The 22,377-nt window shown below is 44.3% G+C and overlaps 1 protein-coding gene across 5 annotated transcripts in view; it reads left to right on the top strand.

Moving 5' to 3' along the window:
• Positions 1-22,377, top strand: part of e2f6 (E2F transcription factor 6) — a 34,785-nt gene that overhangs the window by 10,061 nt on the left and 2,347 nt on the right. For 2 of the 5 annotated variants that reach the window (XM_072498725.1, XM_072498724.1), the window contains exons 3-5: positions 1,384-1,542; positions 4,514-4,628; positions 16,614-16,752. In XM_072498725.1, the coding sequence (XP_072354826.1) occupies positions 1,384-1,542; positions 4,514-4,628; positions 16,614-16,752 (413 nt within the window). Of the gene's footprint in view, positions 1-1,383; positions 1,543-4,513; positions 4,629-16,613; positions 16,783-18,148; positions 18,802-22,377 lie in introns of those variants that run through there. The other 3 variants (XM_072498723.1, XM_072498722.1, XM_072498721.1) reach the window with 2 other exon arrangements.

The raw sequence follows: 22,377 nt of genomic DNA, 5'->3' as shown, positions 1-22,377 counted from the left end.
TGCCTTTCTACCTTGCTTTCTTCCTTTAAGACACTCCTTAAACACTACCTCTGACCAGACTTTGGTCAGCTGCAACAATACTGTAAATTGTGATGTATTAGTCAACATTTGAAGCCTCCAAAATTCTTTTGAGAAGACTAGAGTCGGCTACTACAGAGAATAAAATGTCAACTGCCATTGTGGGTGGTCGAAATTTTGAGATTGAAAATAATAAACTAGTAATTCATATTAAAATAGTGTTGCACAGTTTATTGAATGAATGAATTGTAAAAATATACCAAGAACTGCGGTCTAAGCTTTTTGAAATCATTATTGTCATTGTCTTGGGTATCCGCTGTGAAGCATTCATCGAATAAATTCAGAGTCACTTTGGTTGTGGTGTCATTGTAATGATCCCACCCTGGATCAGATGTGGCTATTTCGCTTTCAGAATCACCCCTCCGCACCAAATCACAACAGTTCCAAAGAGTCATATTGGAAGCAAAATGTTAACTTTGTTTCCCTCTCAACAGATGGGCCAGACCTACTGAGTTGTCCAGCATTTCTTGATTTTATTTTATCTTCAGCGCTAACTGGAAGTTGTTAGGATACTAGCTTTAGCTGTGTTCCATGCACTAAGGCAGTTCTTAATACTGACCGGAATTCTCTGGTCGTCAGGAGTCACTTTTTCCTGCTTGCAGCACAGCCCTGCCAACAGATTTTGAAGCGGCATGGGTGGTTTCAATTGGAAATCCCATTGACAAGCGACGGGAGTTAAATGAAGTTTACTGCCACTCTAGCCCACAAGCAAAGAACTGGTAGACTCTGGCTCTCTCTCTTTCTCTTTCCCCCTCTCCGCAACAGGAAATTAAAGAGTGAGAGCCAGGCCTGACATGATTAATCAGGTGGAATTACAGTTAAAATTCACTCGTCAGTTCCTGGAGCCCAAAATTCCATCAGAACTTAAGTCTTCCCTGTGGCCCTTTCCCAGACACTCTGGTTTGTTACTTTCCTCACCAACTTTCCCACTCACGGCTCTTCTCACTCTGTTTCTCTCCTGAGCCCTTGTTCACCGTGAAGGTTTGCAGGAGGGTGATGGCAAGGGAAAGGGTCGGGGAGGTAAGTGGGAGGGAGGCAGTGAGTGGAAGAGTTTGTGAGAGGTGCGAGCTGGAGGTAAGTTTAAAAATGTTGTTCAGCTATTGCAATGCAAAGGAATCGAATATCTTGCCTTTATCTCATATCGCCACGGCCATTTGAGCTTGGACATTGAGTTTCAAAAGCTATTTAACTTGAGATAACTGCAATTAGCCCATTTGTTTTCCTTCCTCCTAGAGATGCTGCTGTTCATGGTTGATGACATAAATGCTCCTCTTCTAAATGGAATTATATTTTCTCTGATTTTAGAGGCAAGAACCCAGAGGAGAGACTAGGATATGAAGCTCAGTCTCGAAAACTGAGAAAAGAACTGGCAGACCTGACAGCAGTGGAGAATTCATTAGATGAATTAATCAAAGACTGTGCTCATCAGTTGTACACACTAACGGAAGACAAAGAAAATGCAAGATATCCTTTTGGTTCTTAAGGAAGCTGTTTCTGCATGCCTGCTTTTTTTGTTGAAAGTTTTGAAATTCTTTACTTTGTTTAGATAATGCAGTTGAAGACTCAGGGTAATGGGTGTGACAAATGTAGTTTTTGTCTATAATAAATATCCGATTAAGATCCTTTATGGCTAGAAAATGCATGAAAGATTTGAATCCCACAGACACCCCAAGTTATTTCTCAAAAGAAGAAACCATAAGCACATTGGATAAGTTTGCTACAGTAATCTTCACAAGGACAAAGTGGACAAAATGCAGCATGGTGTCATATTTGATTAGAAGCATTTAATTCAATCGTACTTATTGCCATTGCCAAGATTAGCGATCTAGTCATTATTGACAAGGAAATGGGCATCTTTTGTTTTTTCTGGAGATACTTGGTGGGTTTGATGGACAGCTGTACCTAACACCTTTGAAATGATAGACGGTCATTAATGTCATTGGACAGTTTGTAGCCAGGGATACTCTGGTTTGATGGACAGCTGTACCCAACACCTTTGAAATGATAGACAGTCGTGGACGTCTTTGGACAATTTGTAGCCAGGGATACTCAATGACTGGGCTTCATGGCTCAAGAGTCAAATATCCACTAACCAGCCAGCAGGACAGTTCTGTGTATCAACATTGCACCAACCAGCTGAGAAATAAGGTTAGTATAAAAGCTGTGACCTGTTTAATAGTGTAGAATATGAGCTTTTTTAAAGTTTAATTTATGTCTAAAGAGAAAGTGAATAGTGTCTTCATTATGTTATTTAATAAAGAGGGTAGCGAAGTGTATGATTAGCGGCTTCATACTGTTCCTTTATCCTGTTTTTTGAGGCTCTGCTAGTCTGCTAAGAGTGTAGAATTAGTCTGCTTTTCGAAGCAAGGAGAATCTTGTGATAGAACCTGGTATGTTCCAATTGCTGTTTTGTATCTACCTAGATAATTGGCCAGGTTAAAACATGCTCTCAACTGTAACTGGCTGATCTGATTGTGGCCTTGACTTCACTTTGCTGCCTGCCCCTTCATAACTCATGACTCCCTTGTAGCTGGTAATGAGAAATATCTAAAATCTGAGAATGTGATTTTGCCCTTGGTTTGGATTGCAGGAATGTTTAAAGATTTGGTGGGTGGACGGGCATGGTAACCTATAGGTCAAGTACCAATGTAAGAATTGCAACTCCTAATGTTTACTGTGCATATTTTCTTATACATTTGGGGTAAGACATCTAAGGAGTGAGTTTCGGGTAGCCACCGCTTCTCTGAATAGTACCACAAGTAGGATTGACTTTGTGACTGTACTTCTGTGTAGGCTTTTGGGGATGGGTGAGAAAGAAACCTTGTAGTGCTGTTGTATCAGCTAATGTGTTCCTATCTTGACTGTTAGCAACTCTTGTACTGTTCCAGTCAACTCGAGTGACAAGTGCTGGAGGGGGAGGTTGTAATTGGTGTGGAAGCTAGCACAAGGATGATATTGTTCTAATAAAGTCTGTCTATTTTGGGGGCACTATTACACTGCATATTGGGTCAGATATGAAATAGATGGAGCTCATCATTAGAGAATGGAATTGGCCTTTTCACCATTGACGCTGGTTTAATATTCAGCCCACGCTCATGGGATGGAAGTCTCTTCCTTAGAAGTAAAGATTAGGAAATTAATTTGAAATCTTCATTCATTTCTTGTTGCAATGTGTCGACAGAACAGTACTCTAATGTGGCACAGAAATGATAGGCCGCAGGAATGCTGGTGTAAGAAATGGAAAATGTTATGTAATCCATTCTGGACATTCAAACTAAGGCGCATTATTGGACACCTTCACTGTATCTGACTGCATTATACCATATCTAGGAGTGTTTACTGACTGTTCCATTAGCACAAACTATAGCAAAGTATACTTATTCTTTCCATTAGTGCAGTTAAAAGAAGGGAAAGCAAAAAGGTAAGCAAATGTGAAATATGGGTTTTGATGAGGCCTTTTCATTATGAGGAGTGAAGAAGCAAGATTGGGGGAGAATTCCCAAAGTTGAAAGAGACCCCTATTGCATCAGCATGGCATTTTCTATTCCCCACACTAAGCTATGGCTTGGCCTCTCAATAAAATTGACAACAGTTATGACTGAAGACTTTGCACTGATGTTGAAGTGGGTCAGGGGGCCATCTCGTGGCTTGGACATGGTTGAATGGAGAATGTGAGTTGACTTGTGGGAGTGGAGTGAGGCCATGGGGAAATTTATTCATAAGGTGCAGTCCTCATCTTGGCGAGAGCAATTCCACTAAAATGGTGATGTGAATCCCTACAGTGCAGAAGGAGGCCATTTGGCCCATCAAGTCTGTACCTACCCTCTGAAACAACACCCCACCTAGGCCCACTCCCATGTAAAGCCGTAACCTCACCTAACCTTTGGACACTAAGGGGCAATTTGGCATGGCCAATCCACCTAACCTGCACATCTTTGGACTCTGGGAGGAAACTGAAGCATCTGGGAGGAAACCCACGCATGCACAAGGAGAATGTGCAATCTCCGCACAGTCACTTGAGACCGAATCAAACATGGGTCCCTGGCGCTGTGAGGCAGCAGTGTTAACCACTGTTGTCTCAGTGTCTCTAAAATTACCCTTAAATCCTCTTGTATTAATTCATTGTTTTGGGGTAAACCTGCATTAAGCTAGTATAATGAAACTTGAAAAAGGAACAAAAAATGCTGGAACGTTAATTCTATTTTTCTCTTGACAGATGTTACCAGACGTTTGCATTTTTCCAGCATTTGCTATTTTTATTTTAGATTTCGAACAGCCACAGTATTTCTGCCCATGATGAAACTTGAATTTGCCTCAATAGAAGATTTGAATATGTGCTTTAACATAGAATTTCAAAATACATACACATCAGTGTATCATCAAAGTCCCTGAATTTTCCATATATTGCAATCAGTTTAACTTAACAAATGAATACGCTAGCATATGTAACTTACCAGGACATACGCAGCCTGCAAGCCTTCGAAGAACAGATTGTGATTGCAATCAAAGCTCCCCAAGAAACCAAGTTGGAAGTACCTATTCCTAAAAAGGTAAAATGCAAGTTAACTGTTTATTTCTAGTATATCTGATGACCTGGAGATATCTGACTGCATTTGTGAGCTAATTGTTGAATTAGCATCTTAAAATGATGCGTCACTACTGACTGCTGTCCTGCATATATTATCAGCTGGCTAAGAGAAACATTGACTGGTTTTGGAGCAAACTGCCAACATTGACTTTTCAAATGTATAGGGATATGAAGCCCAGGGAATAGGATTTTTTTTCATTAATTAATAGTGGTCCTAAATATTGAGTACTCTTATGAAATTGGAATTCAGATATGTTGATGAGCGGATGCGGGTGTCTAGAATGGAAATGTGTTTTGTTTTCAGTATGTAGAAACCAGTAGCTGCAACTTCAATTGGAGGATGCAAATTTGAATCTCAAGATTAGCATTGTCTGGCTTCCTCGAGGTCATGACAAGGTTGTACAAGTGAGGGAGGGAGAAAGTGCTCTTACACCCTGCTCCAAGATGTTCATTGGTGGGCAACTGTAGAGCAAGAAAGAATGTTCAGAGCTAGAAGGTCCCTGGCAAGAATTTCCATTGACTTGTATTGGGGAATTGCTACTCTTGAACTAATAGTTACATGAGGGGCAGAATCAGTCAAACATGAGCTTTACTAGCTTCGTTGCAGCACTAAAATGTACAGTGCAAGCTGCTAGTTTATTATTGAAACTGCTTGGAGTTAGAATGGATTAAAAAGGACCTTATTCAGATATATTTTCTCCAGGGTTACGAATAAAAAAAGTAAAGATGTCACCATTTGTCGTCAGTCCCGTTCTTTACGGCGAAGCTCATATCTATGATTGAACATTTTGGTCTGTTTGGCTCAGCTCAGTGTAGATTTTAGCCATCAATGGGAATGCCTGAGGATTTCATCCCGACCATTCAGATTTACCAGAGCTGTAATGGAAGAGAGCAGCCAGCTTTGTGGACTGCCAAGGGAGCACTTTAAACGAATGAAATCACAGGCAGATGATAATGCAAACTTAACTAGAATTTCCTGATCCAGTTCATATTTTTCTGTGGTTAGTTATAAGACATTGTAGGGATATTTCATAAATGTGATGCTGACTTTGACATTTTTCTTTTTAAATGGCAACTGACAACTTAAGTCAGCCGGTTTGAAATGCCGACCCAGCGTTTCTGATCCTGAAATTAGCCAAAACAGCTTAAGAGATAGAAGAATTTTAAGAGCAGGTTATGTCAAGTGTATCATAACTTTTCACAATCTTTACATGGTTTTTAAAAATAAACTTGTGCTGGAAGCTAGTCCCACCCACACAAACCCCCACCCATTGAAATAATGAACACACCCAAATGTCTGTCAATTGAGCCTATTTCCAACTGTTTTAGAAAGCTGGTCAAATTAAGCTTTTTGTTTGGTGCTAAAGCACTAATGGGCAGGTTAAAACTTTTAAAATATTAAAACATATTTAATTTCCGGCACGATAGCGCACTGGTGCTTCACAGCACCAGGCTCCCAAGTTCGGTCCCTGGCTTGAGTCGCTGTTTGTGCGGAGTCTGCACGTTCTCCCCGTGTCTGCGTGGGTTTCCTCCCACAATCCCCGAAAGACGTACTGTTAGGTGAATTGGACGTTCTGAATTCAGTGTATTCGAACAGGCGTCGTGGTGTGGCGACTAGGGGATTTTCACAGTAACATTGCAGTGTCAATGTAAGCCTACTTGTGACATAATCAAGATTATTATTATTAAGAAAGTGACCAGTATGCAATGAAACTAATAAATGTTCCAATATAGTTTTTTGAAATTATTTTCCAAGTGATGTAAAATCAGGTTCGCCACAGCTGGCAGGCTAGACACTTTGAACATGATTTAACCAAAACATTTCTACATGTCATTTTGGGCAGGTTTTGCGGGGGTGTTTCCTGTTGGCATTTTGGGGGTGATCCACGTGGTATTCACCCACACTTAGGGTGTGATCTACTGGCTTGTCCCGCCGGAGTTGGAACGGGAGGTGGCTGTTAAGTGCTGGTTGAGGCCTCCTGTGGGAATCCCAAAGGCCGCTAGCCTCACAAGATCTTTTTAAAAATATTTTCATTAAGGCATTAAACACAAGAGCAAGAGCAAACAGGAACATAATTGTAAATAAATAACTGCCATTCCATTCCTCCCGACCTGCCTTCCAATTTTAGCCCCTTTATTCCCCCCTACGCCTCAATTTTCCTAGAAGAAGTCGATGAATGATTTCCACCTCCGGGCAAACCCATCAACCGACCCTCTTAAGACAAACTTTATTTTCTCCACCCATAGGAACTCCAGCAGGTCTCTCACCACCCCACTCCCGGTTTTGGTGGCTCTGAGTCCCTCCACTTCAGCAAAATCCATCTCCGGGCGAGCAGGAAGCAAAGGCCAGAACATCGGCCTCTCTCACCCCCTGGACTCCCGGGTCTTCCGGCATTCCAAATATCCTACTTCTGGACTAGGGGCCACCTTCATCCTCAACACCTCGTGTGGGCGGGGAAACTCCACGGCTTAAGATGGGGGCGTTGCCCTTGCCAAACATAATGATTTATTATTGGGTAGCAAATATTGCTGTGGTGAGGAAGTGGATAGTTGGGGAGGAGTCGGTTTTGCACTGAGTGCTGAATTTGGTGCTTTTTGAGTGCGATAGTGAGAGTTTGGTGACCGAGGGAGTTAGGTGAGGAGGGAGTAAGGTGCTCCTTTCATTTTGTTTCCGACATTTCCGCAAAGAGTGCAAAGAGAGCCAGGAGTTTACAGGAAGTGTAGCTGACTGGGAGCAGAGTCGGAGGGCGGAGATCTAGTTAGTCCACACAGCAGCTATATTCTGTAAGGTAAGAGGGGATGGAGGCTAGGCCAGTTACATGCTCCTCCTGTAGGATGTGGGTGGTGAGGGATACCACCGGTGTCCCCACTGACTATACCTGCGGGAAGTGCACCCAACTTTAAAGACCGTGTTAGGGAACTGGAGCTGAAGCTGGATAAACTTCGGATCATCCGGGAGGCAGAGGGGGTGATTGAGAAGAGTTACAGGGAGGTAACCACACCCAAGGTACAGGACAAGAATAGCTGGGTTACAGTCAGGGGGGAAAAAAACAAACAGGCAGACAGTGCAGGGATCCCTCGTGGCCGTTCCCCTTCAAAACAAGTATACCGTTTTGGATGCTGTTGGGGGGGATGACCTACCGGGGGAAGGCCCTAGCGGTCAGGTCTCTGGCACGGAGTCTGGCTCTGGGGCTCGGAAGGGAAGGGGGGAGAATAGAAAAGCAATAGTTGTAGGAGATTCAATGGTTAGGGGAATAGATAGGAGATTCTGTGGTCGCGAGCGAGACTCCCGGAAGGTATGTTGCCTCCCGGGTGCCAGGGCCAGGGATGTCTCGGATCGTGTCTTCAGGATCCTTAAGGGGGAGGGTGAGCAGCCAGAAGTCGTGGTGCACATTGGTACCAACGACATAGGTAGGAAAAGGGGTGTCGAGGTAATAAACAAGTTTAGGGAGTTAGGCTGGAAGTTGAAAGCCAGAACAGACAGAGTTGTCATCTCTGGTTTGTTGCCGGTGCCACGTGATAGCGAGGCTAGGAATAGGGAGAGAGTGCAGTTGAACACGTGGCTGCAGGAATGGTGTAGGAGGGAGGACTTCAGGTATTTGGATAATTGGAGCGCATTCTGGGGAAAGGACCTGTACAAGCAGGACGGGTTGCATCTGAACCAGAGGGGCACCAATATCCTGGGAGGGAGGTTTGCTAGTACTCTTCGGGAGGGTTTAAACTAATTTGGCAGGGGAATGGGAACCGGATTTGTAGTCCAGCAACTAAGGTAGCCGATATTTAGGACGCCAAAGCATGTAATGAGGCAGTGGGGAAGGGAACACTGACAAAGGAGAGTATTTGCAGGCACGGAGATGGGTTGAAGTGTGTATACTTCAACGCAAGAAGCATTAGGAATAAGGTGGGTGAACTTAAGGCATGGATCGGTACTTGGGACTACGATGTGGTGGCCATCACGGAAACTTGGATAGAAGAGGGGCAGAAATGGTTGTTGGAGGTCCCTGGTTATGGATGTTTCAATAAGATTAGGGAGGGTGGTAAAAGAGGTGGGGGGGTGGCATTATTAATTAGAGATAGTATAACAGCTGCAGAAAGGCAGTTCGAGGAGTATCCCCCTATTGAGGTAGTATGGGTTGAAGTCAGAAATAGGAAAGGAGCAGTCACCTTGTTAGGAGTTTTCTATAGGCCCCCCAATAGTAGCAGAGATGTGGAGGAACAGATTGGGAAACAGATTTTGGAAAGGTGCAGAAGTCATAGGGTAGTAGTCATGGGCGACTTTAACTTCCCAAATATTGAGTGGAAACTCTTTAGATCAAATAGTTTGGATGGGGTGGTGTTTGTGCAGTGTGTCCAGGAAGCTTTTCTAACACAGTATGTAGATTGTCCGACCAGAGGAGGGGCAATATTGGATTTAGTACTGGGTAATGAACCAGGGCAAGTGATAGATTTGTTAGTGGGGGAGCATTTTGGAGATAGTGACCACAATTCTGTGACTTTCACTTTAGTAATGGAGAGGGATAGGTACGTGCAACAGGGCAAGGTTTACAATTGGGGGAAGGGTAAATACGATGTTGTCAGACAAGAATTGAAGTGCATAAGTTGGGAACATAGGCTGGCAGGGAAGGACACAAGTGAAATGTGGAACTTGTTCAAGGAACAGGTGCTACGTGTCCTTGATATGTATGTCCCTGTCAGGCAGGGAAGAGATGGTCGAGTGAGGGAACCATGGTTGACAAGAGAGGTTGAATGTCTTGTTAAGAGGAAAAAGGTGACTTATGTAAGGCTGAGGAAACAAGGTTCAGACAGGGCATTGGAGGGATACAAGATAGCCAGGAGGGAACTGAAGAAATGGATTAGGAGAGCTAAGAGAGGGCATGAACAATCTTTGGCGGGTAGGATCAAGGAAAACCCCAAGGCCTTTTACACATATGTGAGAAATATGAGAATGACTAGAGCGAGGGTAGGTCCAATCAAGGACAGTAGCGGGAGATTGTGTATTGAGTCTGAAGAGATAGGAGAGGTCTTGAATGAGTACTTTTCTTCTGTATTTACAAATGAGAGGGGCGATATTGTTGGAGAGGACAGTGTGAAACAGATTGGTAAGCTCGAGGAAATACTTGTTAGGAAGGGAGATGTGTTGGGCATTTTGAAAAACTTGAGGATAGACAAGTCCCCCGGGCCTGACGTGATATATCCAAGGATTCCATGGGAAGCAAGAGATGAAATTGCAGAGCCGTTGGCAATTATCTTTTCATCCTCACTGTCAACAGGGGTGGTACCAGGGGATTGGAGAGTGGTGAATGTCGTGCCCCTGTTCAAAAAAGGAACTAGGGATAACCCTGGGAATTACAGGCCAGTTAGTCTTACTTCGGTGGTAGGCAAAGTAATGGAAAGGGTACTGAAGGATAGGATTTCTGAGCATCTGGAAAGACACTGCTTGATTAGGGATAGTCAGCACGGATTTGTGAGGGGTAGGTCTTGCCTTACCAATCTTATTGAATTCTTTGAGGAGGTGACCAAGCATGTGGATGAAGGTAAAGCAGTGGATGTAGTGTACATGGATTTTAGTAAGGCATTTGATAAAGTTCCCCATGGTAGGCTTATGCAGAAAGTAAGGAGGCATGGGATAGTGGGAAATTTGGCCAGTTGGATAACAAACTGGCTAACCGATAGAAGTCAGAGAGTGGTGGTGGATGGCAAATATTCAGCCTGGATCCCAGTTACCAGTGGCGTACCGCAGGGATCAGTTCTGGGTCCTCTGCTGTTTGTGATTTTCATTAATGACTTGGATGAGGGAGTTGAAGGGTGGGTCAGTAAATTTGCAGACGATACAAAGATTGGTGGAGTTGTGGATAGTAAGGAGGGCTGTTTTCGGCTGCAAAGAGACATAGATAGGATGCAGAGCTGGGCTGAGAAGTGGCAGATGGAGTTTAACCCTGAAAAGTGTGAGGTTGTCCATTTTGGAAGGACAAATATGAATGCGGAATACAGGGTTAACGGTAGAGTTCTTGGCAATGTGGAGGAACAGAGAGATCTTGGGGTCTATGTTCATACATCTTTGAAAGTTGCCACTCAAGTGGATAGAGCTGTGAAGAAGGCCTATGGTGTGCTCGCGTTCATTAACAGAGGGATTGAATTTAAGAGCCGTGAGGTGATGATGCAGCTGTACAAAATTTTGGTAAGGCCACATTTGGAGTACTGTGTACAGTTCTGGTCGCCTCATTTTAGGAAGGATGTGGAAGCTCTGGAAAAGGTGCAAAGAAGATTTACCAGGATGTTGCCTGGAATGGAGAGTAGGTCTTACGAGGAAAGGTTGAGGGTGCTAGGCCTTTTCTCATTAGAGCGGAGAAGGATGAGGGGCGACTTGATAGAGGTTTATAAGATGATCAGGGGAATAGATAGAGTAGACAGTCAGAGACTTTTTCCCGGGTGGAGCACACCAGTACAAGGGGACATAAATTTAAGGTGAAAGGTGGAAGATATAGGAGGGATAGCAGAGGTAGGTTCTTTACCCAGAGAGTAGTAGGGGCATGGAATGCACTGCCTGTGGAAGTAGTTGAGTCGGAAACATTAGGGACCTTCAAGCAGCTATTGGATAGGTACATGGATTACGGTAAAATGATATAGTGTAGATTTATTTGTTCTTAAGGGCAGCACGGTAGCATTGTGGATAGCACAATTGCTTCACAGCTCCATGGTCCCAGGTTTGATTCCGGCTTGGGTCATTGTCTGTGCGGAGTCTGCACGTCCTCCCCGTGTCTGCGTGGGTTTCCTCCGGGTGCTCTGGTTTCCTCCCACAGTCCAAAGATGTGCGGGTTAGGTGAATTGGCCAATGATAAATTGCCCTTAATGTCCAAATTGCCCTTGGTGTTGGGTGGAGGTGTTGAGTTTGGGTAGGGTGCTCTTTCCAAGAGCCGGTGCAGACTCAAAGGGCCGAATGGCCTCCTTCTGCACTAAATTCAATGATAATCTATGATTAATCTAGGACAAAGGTTCGGCACAACATCGTGGGCCGAAGGGCCTGTTCTGTGCTGTATTTTCTATGTTCTATGAGTCGACGAACCCCTGCCAGAATCACTTCAATTTTGGACATGCCCAAAAAACACCTGTCCTCTACTCCCTCAAAGAACCTGCTGATCCTGGCCACCATTATGTACGCCCTATGAAGCTACCTTAAACTGGATAAGGCTGAGACTCACCCACGACGATGCATTCACCCTCCTCAGAGCTTCCTCCCACAACTCGGCCTCCGTTTCTCTCTCCCTCACACGACCCCCCCCCCCCCCCCCCCCCCCCCCCCCCCGCCCAGTTCCTCTTCTCATTTCCGTTTCCGTTTGACTTCCCCTATTAGGACTCCCTCCCAGTTCATTAGCTCTTTGTAGATCATGGACATGCTCATCCACTCCATCCCTGAATAGCACCTTATCCTGTAATCCCAAGGACGGCAAACCTGGAAACGGTGGCACTTGCTTCCTTACAAAATCTCGAACCTGTAAGCATTTAAACCTGTTCCCACTGAGCAGCTCACATTCCTCCTCCAAGTCCTCTAAACTTGCAAAGCTGCCCGCCACAAACAGGTCCCCAACCGCTTGATCCCTGCTTGTCGCCACCCCTGAAACCTCACGTCAAACACACACACCCCCGCCGCCCGGTGCAAATCTGTGTTTGTCGCAAATTGGTGCCCACACCAAGGCACTTTCAAACATCAGATGCTGCTGCCACCACTGGGCTCGTTGGGTACTTGGCTGGCGAGAACGGCAAAGGTGCTGTCAACAGTGCCTCTAAATTGGTACCCCTGCAAGAGGCCGCCTTCATCCGCCCCCACATCGATTCCTCCCCAACTATCCACTTCCTCACCACAGCAATGTTTGCTCCCCAATAATAAATCTTTATGTTTGGCAAGGCCAACGCCCCCCACCCACGTTCCAACAGTACTGTCTTAACTCGTGGAGTTTTCCCCGCCCCCACAAACCCCGAGTTCAAAGTATTGACTTTCTTGAGACTGATTTTTGGGACGATGATCGGAGGTTCTGAAAGACAAGAAAGAGCCTTGGCAGCACTGTCATTTTCACTGTCTGCATCTGTCCTGCCAGAGATAGTGGCAGCACATTCCACCTTTTAAAAAATAAATTTAGAGTACCCAATTCATTTTTTCCAATTAAGGGACAATTTAACGCGGCCAATCCACCTAGCTTGCACATTTTTGGGTTGTGGGGGCGAAACCCACGCAAACACGGGGAGAATGTGCAAACTCCACACGGACAGTGACCCAGAGCCAGAATCGAACCTGGGACCTCGGCGCCGTGAGGCCACATTGCTAACCCACTGCGCCACTTTGCTTCCCCCCCATTCCACCTCTTAAAATCCCCCCTCATCCGTTCCACCAACCGCAGCAAGTTTCCCTTGTGCAGCTGCTCTCATCCCCGCACTACCTGAATAGCCAGATATCTGAAACTTGCCCCCACCACCTTGAATGGGAACACCTCACTCTTCCCATCATAGAATCATAGAGTTTACAGTGCAGAAGGAGGCCATTCGACCCATCAAATCTGCACTGGCCCTTGGAAAGAGCACTCTACCTCATCCCACACCTCCACCCTATCCACGCAACTTCGTAACCCCACCTAATCTTTTGGATATTAACGGGCAATTTAGCATAGAACATAGAACAATACAGCGCAGTACAGGCCCTTCGGCCCACGATGTTGCACCGAAACAAAAGCCATCTAACCTACACTATACCATTATCATCCATATGTTTATCCAATAAACTTTTAAATGCCCTCAATGTTGGCGAGTTCACTACTGTAGCAGGTAGGGCATTCCACGGCCTCACTACTCTTTGCGTAAAGAACCTACCTCTGACCTCTGTCCTATATCTATTACCCCTCAATTTAAAGCTATGTCCCCTCGTGCCAGCCATTTCCATCCGCGGGAGAAGGCTCTCACTGTCCACCCTATCCAACCCCCTGATCATTTTGTATGCATGTTTATCTTGTATCCGGAAAACCAGCCAAACTCCTCCAGAATACTCAGAATTCCCTCGATACCTCCCAGTCTGAGATATAAAGCAGCAGATCATTTGCATATAGTGAAACCCTGTGCTCAACCCCCGCACAGTCCCTTTCCAGCTCCATAACGCTCTAAGCGCCATTGCCAATGGCTCTATTGCCGAGGCAAAAATCAGCAGGGAGAGTGGGCACCTCTGCCTTGTCTCACAGTATAGCCCGAAGTACCCCGAGCTCACCCGATTAGTCAGCACGCTGGCTACCGATGCCCCATACAACAATTGTACCCTGTCCAAAAACCCCTGCCCGAACCCGAACGGTCCTAACACTTCCCACAGGTACTCCCATTCCACCCGATCAAAAGTCTTCTCTGCGTCCACTGCCACCTCCACGTCCTGTCCCTCTTGGGGTATCGTTATCACGTTTAGTAGTCTCCTAACAATCGGCATCTGTTGCCTCCCCTTTACAAACCCCGTCTGATCTTCCCCTATCACCCCCAGCACACAGTCCTCAATTCGCCAGGACTTTGCCAACAACATAGCATCCACATTTAATAGCGATATCGGGCGACAGGACCCACACTGCCCCGGATCTTAATTTTAATATTCGGGATATAGATGCCTGCGATAGATTTCCCCCTTTTCCCTTGCTCATTATGTACCCTCACCAGAAGCGGCCCAAGGACCCCCCCAAAACTTCTTATAAAATTCTACAGGGAACCCATCCAGGGCCTTCACTACCTGCATTGTCCCCATGCCCTCCATCACCTCACCAGTCCAATGGGGGCCCCCAGCCCCTCCACCAGGTCCTCCTCCACCTTGGGGAACTCCAACTCATCCAGGAACCGCCGCATCCCCGACCCCTGGCCAGGGCCTCCGATTCTGCAATGTAAATTCAATGATTCATAATCTTCCTGTACAACTCCTCGAATACCCCATTCACCCCCACCGGGTCCAGTACCACCCTTCCCCTCCTGTCCTTCACCTTTCCAATCTCCCTCACTGGCTACTCCTTCTGAGTTAGTGGGCCAGCATTCTACTCGCCTTCTCCCCATACTCATACACTGCAAAGCCTCCAGTCCACCCACAGAATTTCGTCCATCAACCTTGTCATCTCTGCTCGCACCACCTTTTCCCTATGCGCCTGGATTGATGTGAACATCTCCCTAACCACTGCCTTGAGCGCCTCCCATAGCGTGGCAGCTGAGACCTCACCTGTTTCATTCAGTTCCACATAGCTCTGGAAGGCGGCCGGTACCCGCTGCCACACCACATCTACTAACAACCCTACATCCAGTCTCCATTGTGGGCGCTGCCCCACCCCGCCGCCGCCTCCTGCCGGTCCACTTGCAAGTCCACCCAGTGCGGTGTGTAGTCTGAAACAACAATCAGCGAGTACCCCGAGTCGACGACCCCCGCCAGCAGCGTCTTGTCCACCACGAAGAAATCAATCCGAGAGATACCCTGTGCACATGGGAGAAGTATGGGAACTCCTTTGCCCTCGGCCTCTCAAACCTACATGGATCCACCCCCACCCATGCGCTCCATGAAAACCTCCCGCTCCTTCGCCATTGCCGACACCCTCCCCAACCTCAGATCGACAAGTTTGAACTTGGTTCAGTAACTGTGTTCAAGTCCCCTCCCATGATCAACTGGTGCGAGTCCAGTCCGGGATCTTCCCCAGCACCCACCTCATAAACTGCCAGTTTGGGGCATAAACATTTACCAAAACCACCGGCATCCTCTCCAGCTTCCCACTTACCATCACAAACCTCCCTCCCAAATCTACCACAATGTTCTCCACCTCAAACGTTTATTTAACAACGCTGCAACCCCCTGCGTCTTCATGTCGAATCCGAATGAAAGACTTGCCCTCGCCACCCTTTCCTTAGCCTGATCTGATGCCCGATCTTGAAGTGTGTTTCTTGCAAAAAGGCCACGTACACCTTGAAGCAAACACATACGACCGTTTATCTGGCCCATTCAGCCCCCTCATGTTCCATGTGACCAACCTGATCGGGGACACCCCGCCCCCTCCCCTACCAGCCAACCATACCCTTTCTTGGGCCAGCTCCCGACCCATGTCACGCGACCTTCCAGACCCACCCTCGGATGCCCACCATCACCACTCCTTTTTTCGCTGTACCACAGCAACCACATCTTTGTCAGCAACCCCCTCCCCCCCACCAGACATACATACACACACACACACACACACTCACACAAAAACAATACGCCTCACGAGCTAACCAGGCCTAGAGATGTTGTGGGCGGGACCCAGCCTTGTACAGTTAAATGGGTGTAAGAGCCCACTTAACTGTGGTGACGCTAAAAAAAAAAAGGAAAACTGTGCTGCCGCTATATCTAATCGGCTCCCGGAATGTATTGGCTTCCTCAAGGAGACCCCAGCTCGGCGCCGATTAGTACTGGTCCACACAAATGTGGACTAGATGGAATGGTAACTGGAGGGCGGAGTCACCAGGTCATTGGAGGCCCCTGGGTGGTCAGCGACAGGGCAGGTTGGCACCCTGGCTCTCCACCTGGCACCTGGGCACTTTGGCCATGCCACAACACTAAATCGGGCGTGACGAGGTCAGTAAATCATGCCCTTTATTCAGTACATATTTTTTGTCATGCCTATAAAATTGTGGCAGATTACCACTTTTATACTTATATTTTTCAATATTGGGTGGTGGGGAAAAGAATTGCCGTCTGTTGTCCTGCTTCATTGAGGATTTTACATTTGCAATTCAGGTAAACTTGAACCATGACTTCATTTTAGAAAACCAGCATAATTTCAAGTGCAATTTGCACCCAGATTCCTGAATGTGCATAAAGTGGAAACTACTTATGCACATTCTCTGTATTTCATCAACATTTGCACTTCATTTCTTTTCAGAATTCTTTTTTTAAAAAAAAAAGCTTTTTCTGTTTGTATAGGAAACTATCCAAGTTCATATAAAAAGTACTGAAGGACCAATTGATGTCTTTGTGTGTGATGTGAAAAACCTTGAAGATCCTATTAAAAAGGAAACCGACGACAACGCCAGTGAAAATAAAGAGATTTCTGAAGCTACAGGTGACACAGTAGCATTGCCACCTGATAAAGGTGAAGCTCCTTTATGTGTGACTTATCGGATGGAATGAACATAATTTTACCTCACAGCGCTGCATGTTTAAATGCTAGATTTTTTTGGTGATGATCGAGAACTTATTTCAAAATTGCTAAATATATTTTATGAATTTTACATATATTTTATGAATTTTGACAAAGTTAAATATAGTAAATTAGATGGGACTAGTTCATATATAAGTAATAGGAATTAGCAAAATCTACTATTTCTTTTTAGTCTTGCCATTTAAAACAACACAGTGCCAGTGTCACAATTCATGTCTATCATTTCTATCTTCAGAAGTTAGATCTTATTGGGAAATATTTAACTTGATCGATTTTGATGACACTTTCCCTCCCATGCAGATTACCCAAGTTGCAATTTGGTCAATGCCATCCAATTCCTGGAAGAAAAAGTTGAAAATTTTAATTGCCTGCAATGTACATTCCTGCGAATCATTCATCTTACCAATTGCCATGTGACTACCACAGTCCAGAAATTTGATATACTGTACCTCCTGTTCTCTTTGCTAAGTCTCAGTAGAATACAGTTGCGCACATATTAATATTGTTCTTGCTCAAGTGCATGCGAGAATTGAGGCAGAATAGGTTGGCAGGCCATTTGATATGCCATCACAGCCAAGCCTGATGCACTTATCTCAACATCAATAAAAATCTGGAATTAAAACTGTAATGATGACCATGAAACCATTGTCAGTTATTTTAAAAAAACATCTGGTTCACTCGTGCACTTCAGGGAAGGAAATCTGCCATCCTTGCCTGGTCTTGCCTACATGTGACTTGTGACCCACAGCAATGTGGTTGACACTTAGCTACCCTCTGAAATGGCCTAGCTATTCGGTTTTAGGTTAATTAGGGATGGTCAATAAATGCTGACCCAGCCAGTGACGCTCACATCCCATGAATGATTTTTAAAAAAAATTAAATATCCAATTCCAACAGGAGTGATTCAGAGTAGGAAGTATGGCTGATGTTAGACCTGATGGAAGTCATGATTGGTTTCCACTTGAAAATTCTACACTCTAAGTTATTCTATGCTCTAGAGTTTTTTATTTTGAGCTTCAGATTTGTATCATATTTTAGAACAATATCATTCAATCACTTAACCTTCAGAATATTTTCTTCCAAAATTGATTTTTAAACTTTGCATGGTGGCTGGCTGCCCATTTTATCTGCTGTTTTAAAGACTGAACTATTCAGTACAAGTTCCTTTACTAGTTCCCCGTGCTCAGTACATTTCCAAGATTAGATACTTAACGGTTTTTAAATAAAATCATTGTAGGGTTTAATTGTATTATGCTCAATTAATATTTATTGCTTTTAAATTATCTTTTTATTCCAGATCAAAACTTGCAGAATGATTGTTTTAGACTATTGCAATTTGATAGGTCTGAAGCAGTCTTCATACTTGGGTTAACTGCAAGTTTTTATTGACTCTTGACAAAGATGCAGTAAAAGTTAACAAGCCCTGAGCTGTCGCCATGCTTGCTGCTTCACACTTCTCTGTCCAACATTCAACTGATCCTGGGTGCGGGTCATGGGCTCACTTACATCACTGTGTGGGTGGTACTGTACTGAGTCCCACGTGAACCTAAATGTGCCAGGCCCTTAAACTACAATGGTGTATGTAATTATGCTGCACTGGGACAATATTGTAACATGATAAAATGCAGAACCTTCAGTGTCCAGTTATGGCTCATCTTGCTGACCACTGGGCAAAACCTGCTTATGGAACCAAAAGAAAAGTAATGGGGTCTTGTGAAGACACGCAGCTGATATCTCTTGGCAAATTGTGAAAACAACTGCAATCCATTTTTATTGTACATCATCAAGAATTTGTAATGTGGATTTGTACAGGTGAAAAAAAATAGTATCAAGTGTTGGCAGATCTGGTGAAGTATAGTTTTTGGGAAAATTAATTGCGAAAATAACGTGTTGGCTTAAACTAGCCTTTAGTAAATATTTTAATAGATGAAAAACACATTATGAAAAATATTTAAAGATTTACGGATTATTTTCTGTGAATGTACTGTAAGCATTTTTTTCATTTGCTATAAAAACTTCAGGGCAAACAATGTGATGATTAAAAATTGGGAACTAAAACTATTTTTTACACTCCCATCACTACACAAAGCATTTTTCAATAAATAACCTAAAACTTAGTCAGTTTGTGACATTGGAATAAAATATTTTATGCAGGCATAGGTTGCCTATCCAATCAAATCAAATCTGTGGCATTTTCCCTTTTTACTAGATTGAAGATTTTCTTTACAGAGACACCAGAGTAGCTTTACTGCAAATGGAAATCTATTCAACTATTATATGCATTGCTTTGCCATTTTTATATTGGGTATTTTTGTTCTAAATGTTTTTTTAGTTTCCTGTGTTAACATGATTAGGTTTTTAAAAACCTGAAAGGCATAAAATCATTGGAACCTTTTCTTGTTATCTGAAAATTGACTCCACTAAATGGCTGCACTTTGTTTGGAAAAATATTTACCCTGCAGGAAGTCCTTGTTTGACGTTGTTAGTTGGTTCCCAGAAAACACGTTATGCAAAAATAGATGTGATGTAATATGCATTCCCTTACTAACATGCACATCAACATTTTCAAGTTAAGAAAATGCAGAAAATATCAATAAATTTATCATAACCTGCAACTCCCCACTCTGCAACTGGATCCTCGATTTTCTGACCAACAGACCACAATCAGTAAGAATGAACAACAACTCCTCCTCCACAATAGTCCTCAACACCGGCGCCCCGCAAGGCTGTGTACTTAGCCCCCTACTCTACTCCCTGTACACACACGACTGCGTGGCAAAACTTGGTCCCAACTCCATCTACAAGTTTGCTGACGATGTGACCATAGTGGGCCGGATCTCGAATAACGACGAGTCAGAATACAGGCGGGAGAACCTAGTGGAGTGGTGTAGCAACAACAATCTCTCCCTCAATGCCAGCAAAACTAAAGAGCTGGTCATTGACTTCAGGAAGCAAAGTACTGTACACACCCCTGTCAGCATCAACGGAGCCGATGTGGAGATGGTTAGCAGTTTCAAATTCCTAGGGGTGCACATCTCCAGAAATCTGTCCTGGTCCACCCACATTGACGCTACCACCAAGAAAGCACAACAGCGCCTATACTTCCTCAGGAAACTAAGGAAATTCAGCATGTCCACATTAACCCTTGCCAACTTTTACAGATGCACCATAGAAAGCATCCTATCGGGCTGCATCACAGCTTGGTATGGCAACTGTTCGGCCGAGGACCGCAAGAAACTTCAGAGAGTTGTGAACTCCGCCCAGTCCATCACACAAACCTGCCTCCCATCCACTGACTCCATCTACACCTCCCGCTGCCTGGGGAAAGCGGGCAGCATAATCAAAGATCCCTCCCACCCGGCTTACTCACTCTTCCAACTTCTTCCATCGGGCAGGAGATACAGAAGCCTGAGAACACGCACGAACAGACTCAAAAACAGCTTCTTCCCCACTATCACCAGACTCCTAAATGACCCTCTTATGGACTGACCTCATTAACACTACACCCTGTATGCTTCATCCGATGCCAGTGCTTATGTAGTTACATTGTATATGTTGTGTTGCCCTATTATGTATTTTCTTTTCTTCCCATGTATTTAATGATCTGTTGAGCTGCTCGCAGAAAAATACTTTTCACTGTACCTCGGTACACGTGACAATAAACAAATCCAATAACATACGAAAGCTTAGAAAACTTAAATTTGGGTTTTCACCAAGCGGTGAAGCCTTGTTTCACATAATGGAATGACAGTAAAGTTGGGAAGATATTTTTGAGGGCTATTGAAAGGATTTTTGGAATGATATAAGGATTATTTGCAGCATCCGTTGAAAGGTTCTTTGCAGTAGGCTTTGATAAAGCGATTGCGTAAGGACCAAGCGGGTCTTGGTTTCTTTGTTTAAACTGGTTCTGGCACATGCTCGGGAACTCGTACCCAATCAAGATGGAGCACAGGTTTCCTGAAAAACTCCAAAAGTATTAGGTTTATACTGATATACAGATAGTGATTGCACCAGTCAGCAGGTTACCCAATGGTGCTCTGTTATTTCGGCCCAGTTATGTCTGTCTCCAAGACTAGATTACTTCATTACATTCCAAGTGAGTACGTGTGATTATATTATCCAATTGCTGTTAATACTACATTGTCCAATCACTACCAAGGCATGTATACATTGTAGCAGTTGACCACCTATGGTTAATCGTACCCATTTCTGTCCTTGTTCACATTTTTTGAACTCCGACAGGCTTTTCATTTTTCCTTTCTCTGTGAATCTCCATTAACAGTAGACTGCATTGTTAATGTTTCTATCCACTCTTGAACCACACTGTCAGGATCTTCATCAAAGATGGCCATCGCCTCTTCAAGTTTTTTCAAGGCATCACCAAGTGATCTTGAGCTAAAGAGTAAACGTGGCAGGATGTTTCCCCTAGTAGTAAAAATTCGAACCAGAAGGCACAATCTCAGACTAAAGGGACGATCCTTTTAAACTGATGAGGAGGAATTTCTTCAGCCAGAGGGTGGTGAATCTGTGGAATTCTTTGCCGCAGAAGGCTGTGGAGGCCAAATCACTGAGTGTGTTTGAGACAGATAGATAGGTTCTTGATTAATCAGGGGATGTGGGGTTATGGGGAAAAGGCAGGAGAAAAAAGATGACACACATTTCAGCCATGATTGAATGGTGGAGTAGGCTTGATGGGCTGAGTGTCCTAATTCTGCTCCCACGTCTTATGGTCTTCACCACCTCTACAGCCTTTATTATTTTATTCCCTTTATCTTTACATTCTCTGTAGAGACACCCTTTGAATGGGGGAGGAGGGGGGGTGCAAACAATCCTGCAACATCCTAAGTGTTCAACTCAACCACTCCAATTTGCTTGTCAATTTCTACAATCATCTCTTGAATTTTCCTAATAGGTTCCACATACATTGGATGAGGTAACCTCACTCCATGCCACACAATGTCCTTAACAATGTTATAATTCTTCCAAAATTCCTTTAGGGTCAGACTATCATCACCGTCAGATTCCCTGATGGCTTGCCCAAATGTTCTTCTGTGGTAATAGGCCTTGAAGCCAATCACCTCTTGATCTATAGGCTAAAAAATGGAGGTGGTGTTATGTGGTATGAAGATCACCGTGACATCACTGTAGTCATCAAGAGCTGTAGGACGGCCAGGGCTATTGTCCTGGGGGAGAAATGCTTTGTTGGCAAGATTATTTGATGAACAATAGTTCTTTATGGGTGAACAAAAGTAGGATATAAACCAGACCTCATTGCTTGGGTTATCCATGCCTTCTTGCTTGCCCTACACACGAGGTATCTTGTTCTTGGATAATCCTTCATTTGCCTTGGGTGTTTGGAACTGATGACACAAGAATCAGCTTTGCTTTAAAATCACCTGCATTTCCACCAAGCAGCAATGCCACAAAATCCTTTGCTGCTTTAAAGCCTCATATAGTCTTTGTTGATATGTATATTCTGGAAGGCATCCTTTTCCAGGATAAACAAGTCTCATCATCATTAAATGC

Source organism: Scyliorhinus torazame, chromosome 4 (assembly GCF_047496885.1).
Source record: "Scyliorhinus torazame isolate Kashiwa2021f chromosome 4, sScyTor2.1, whole genome shotgun sequence".
Taxonomy (NCBI): domain Eukaryota; kingdom Metazoa; phylum Chordata; class Chondrichthyes; order Carcharhiniformes; family Scyliorhinidae; genus Scyliorhinus; species Scyliorhinus torazame.
This window is presented reverse-complemented; position numbering and strand designations above follow the sequence as displayed.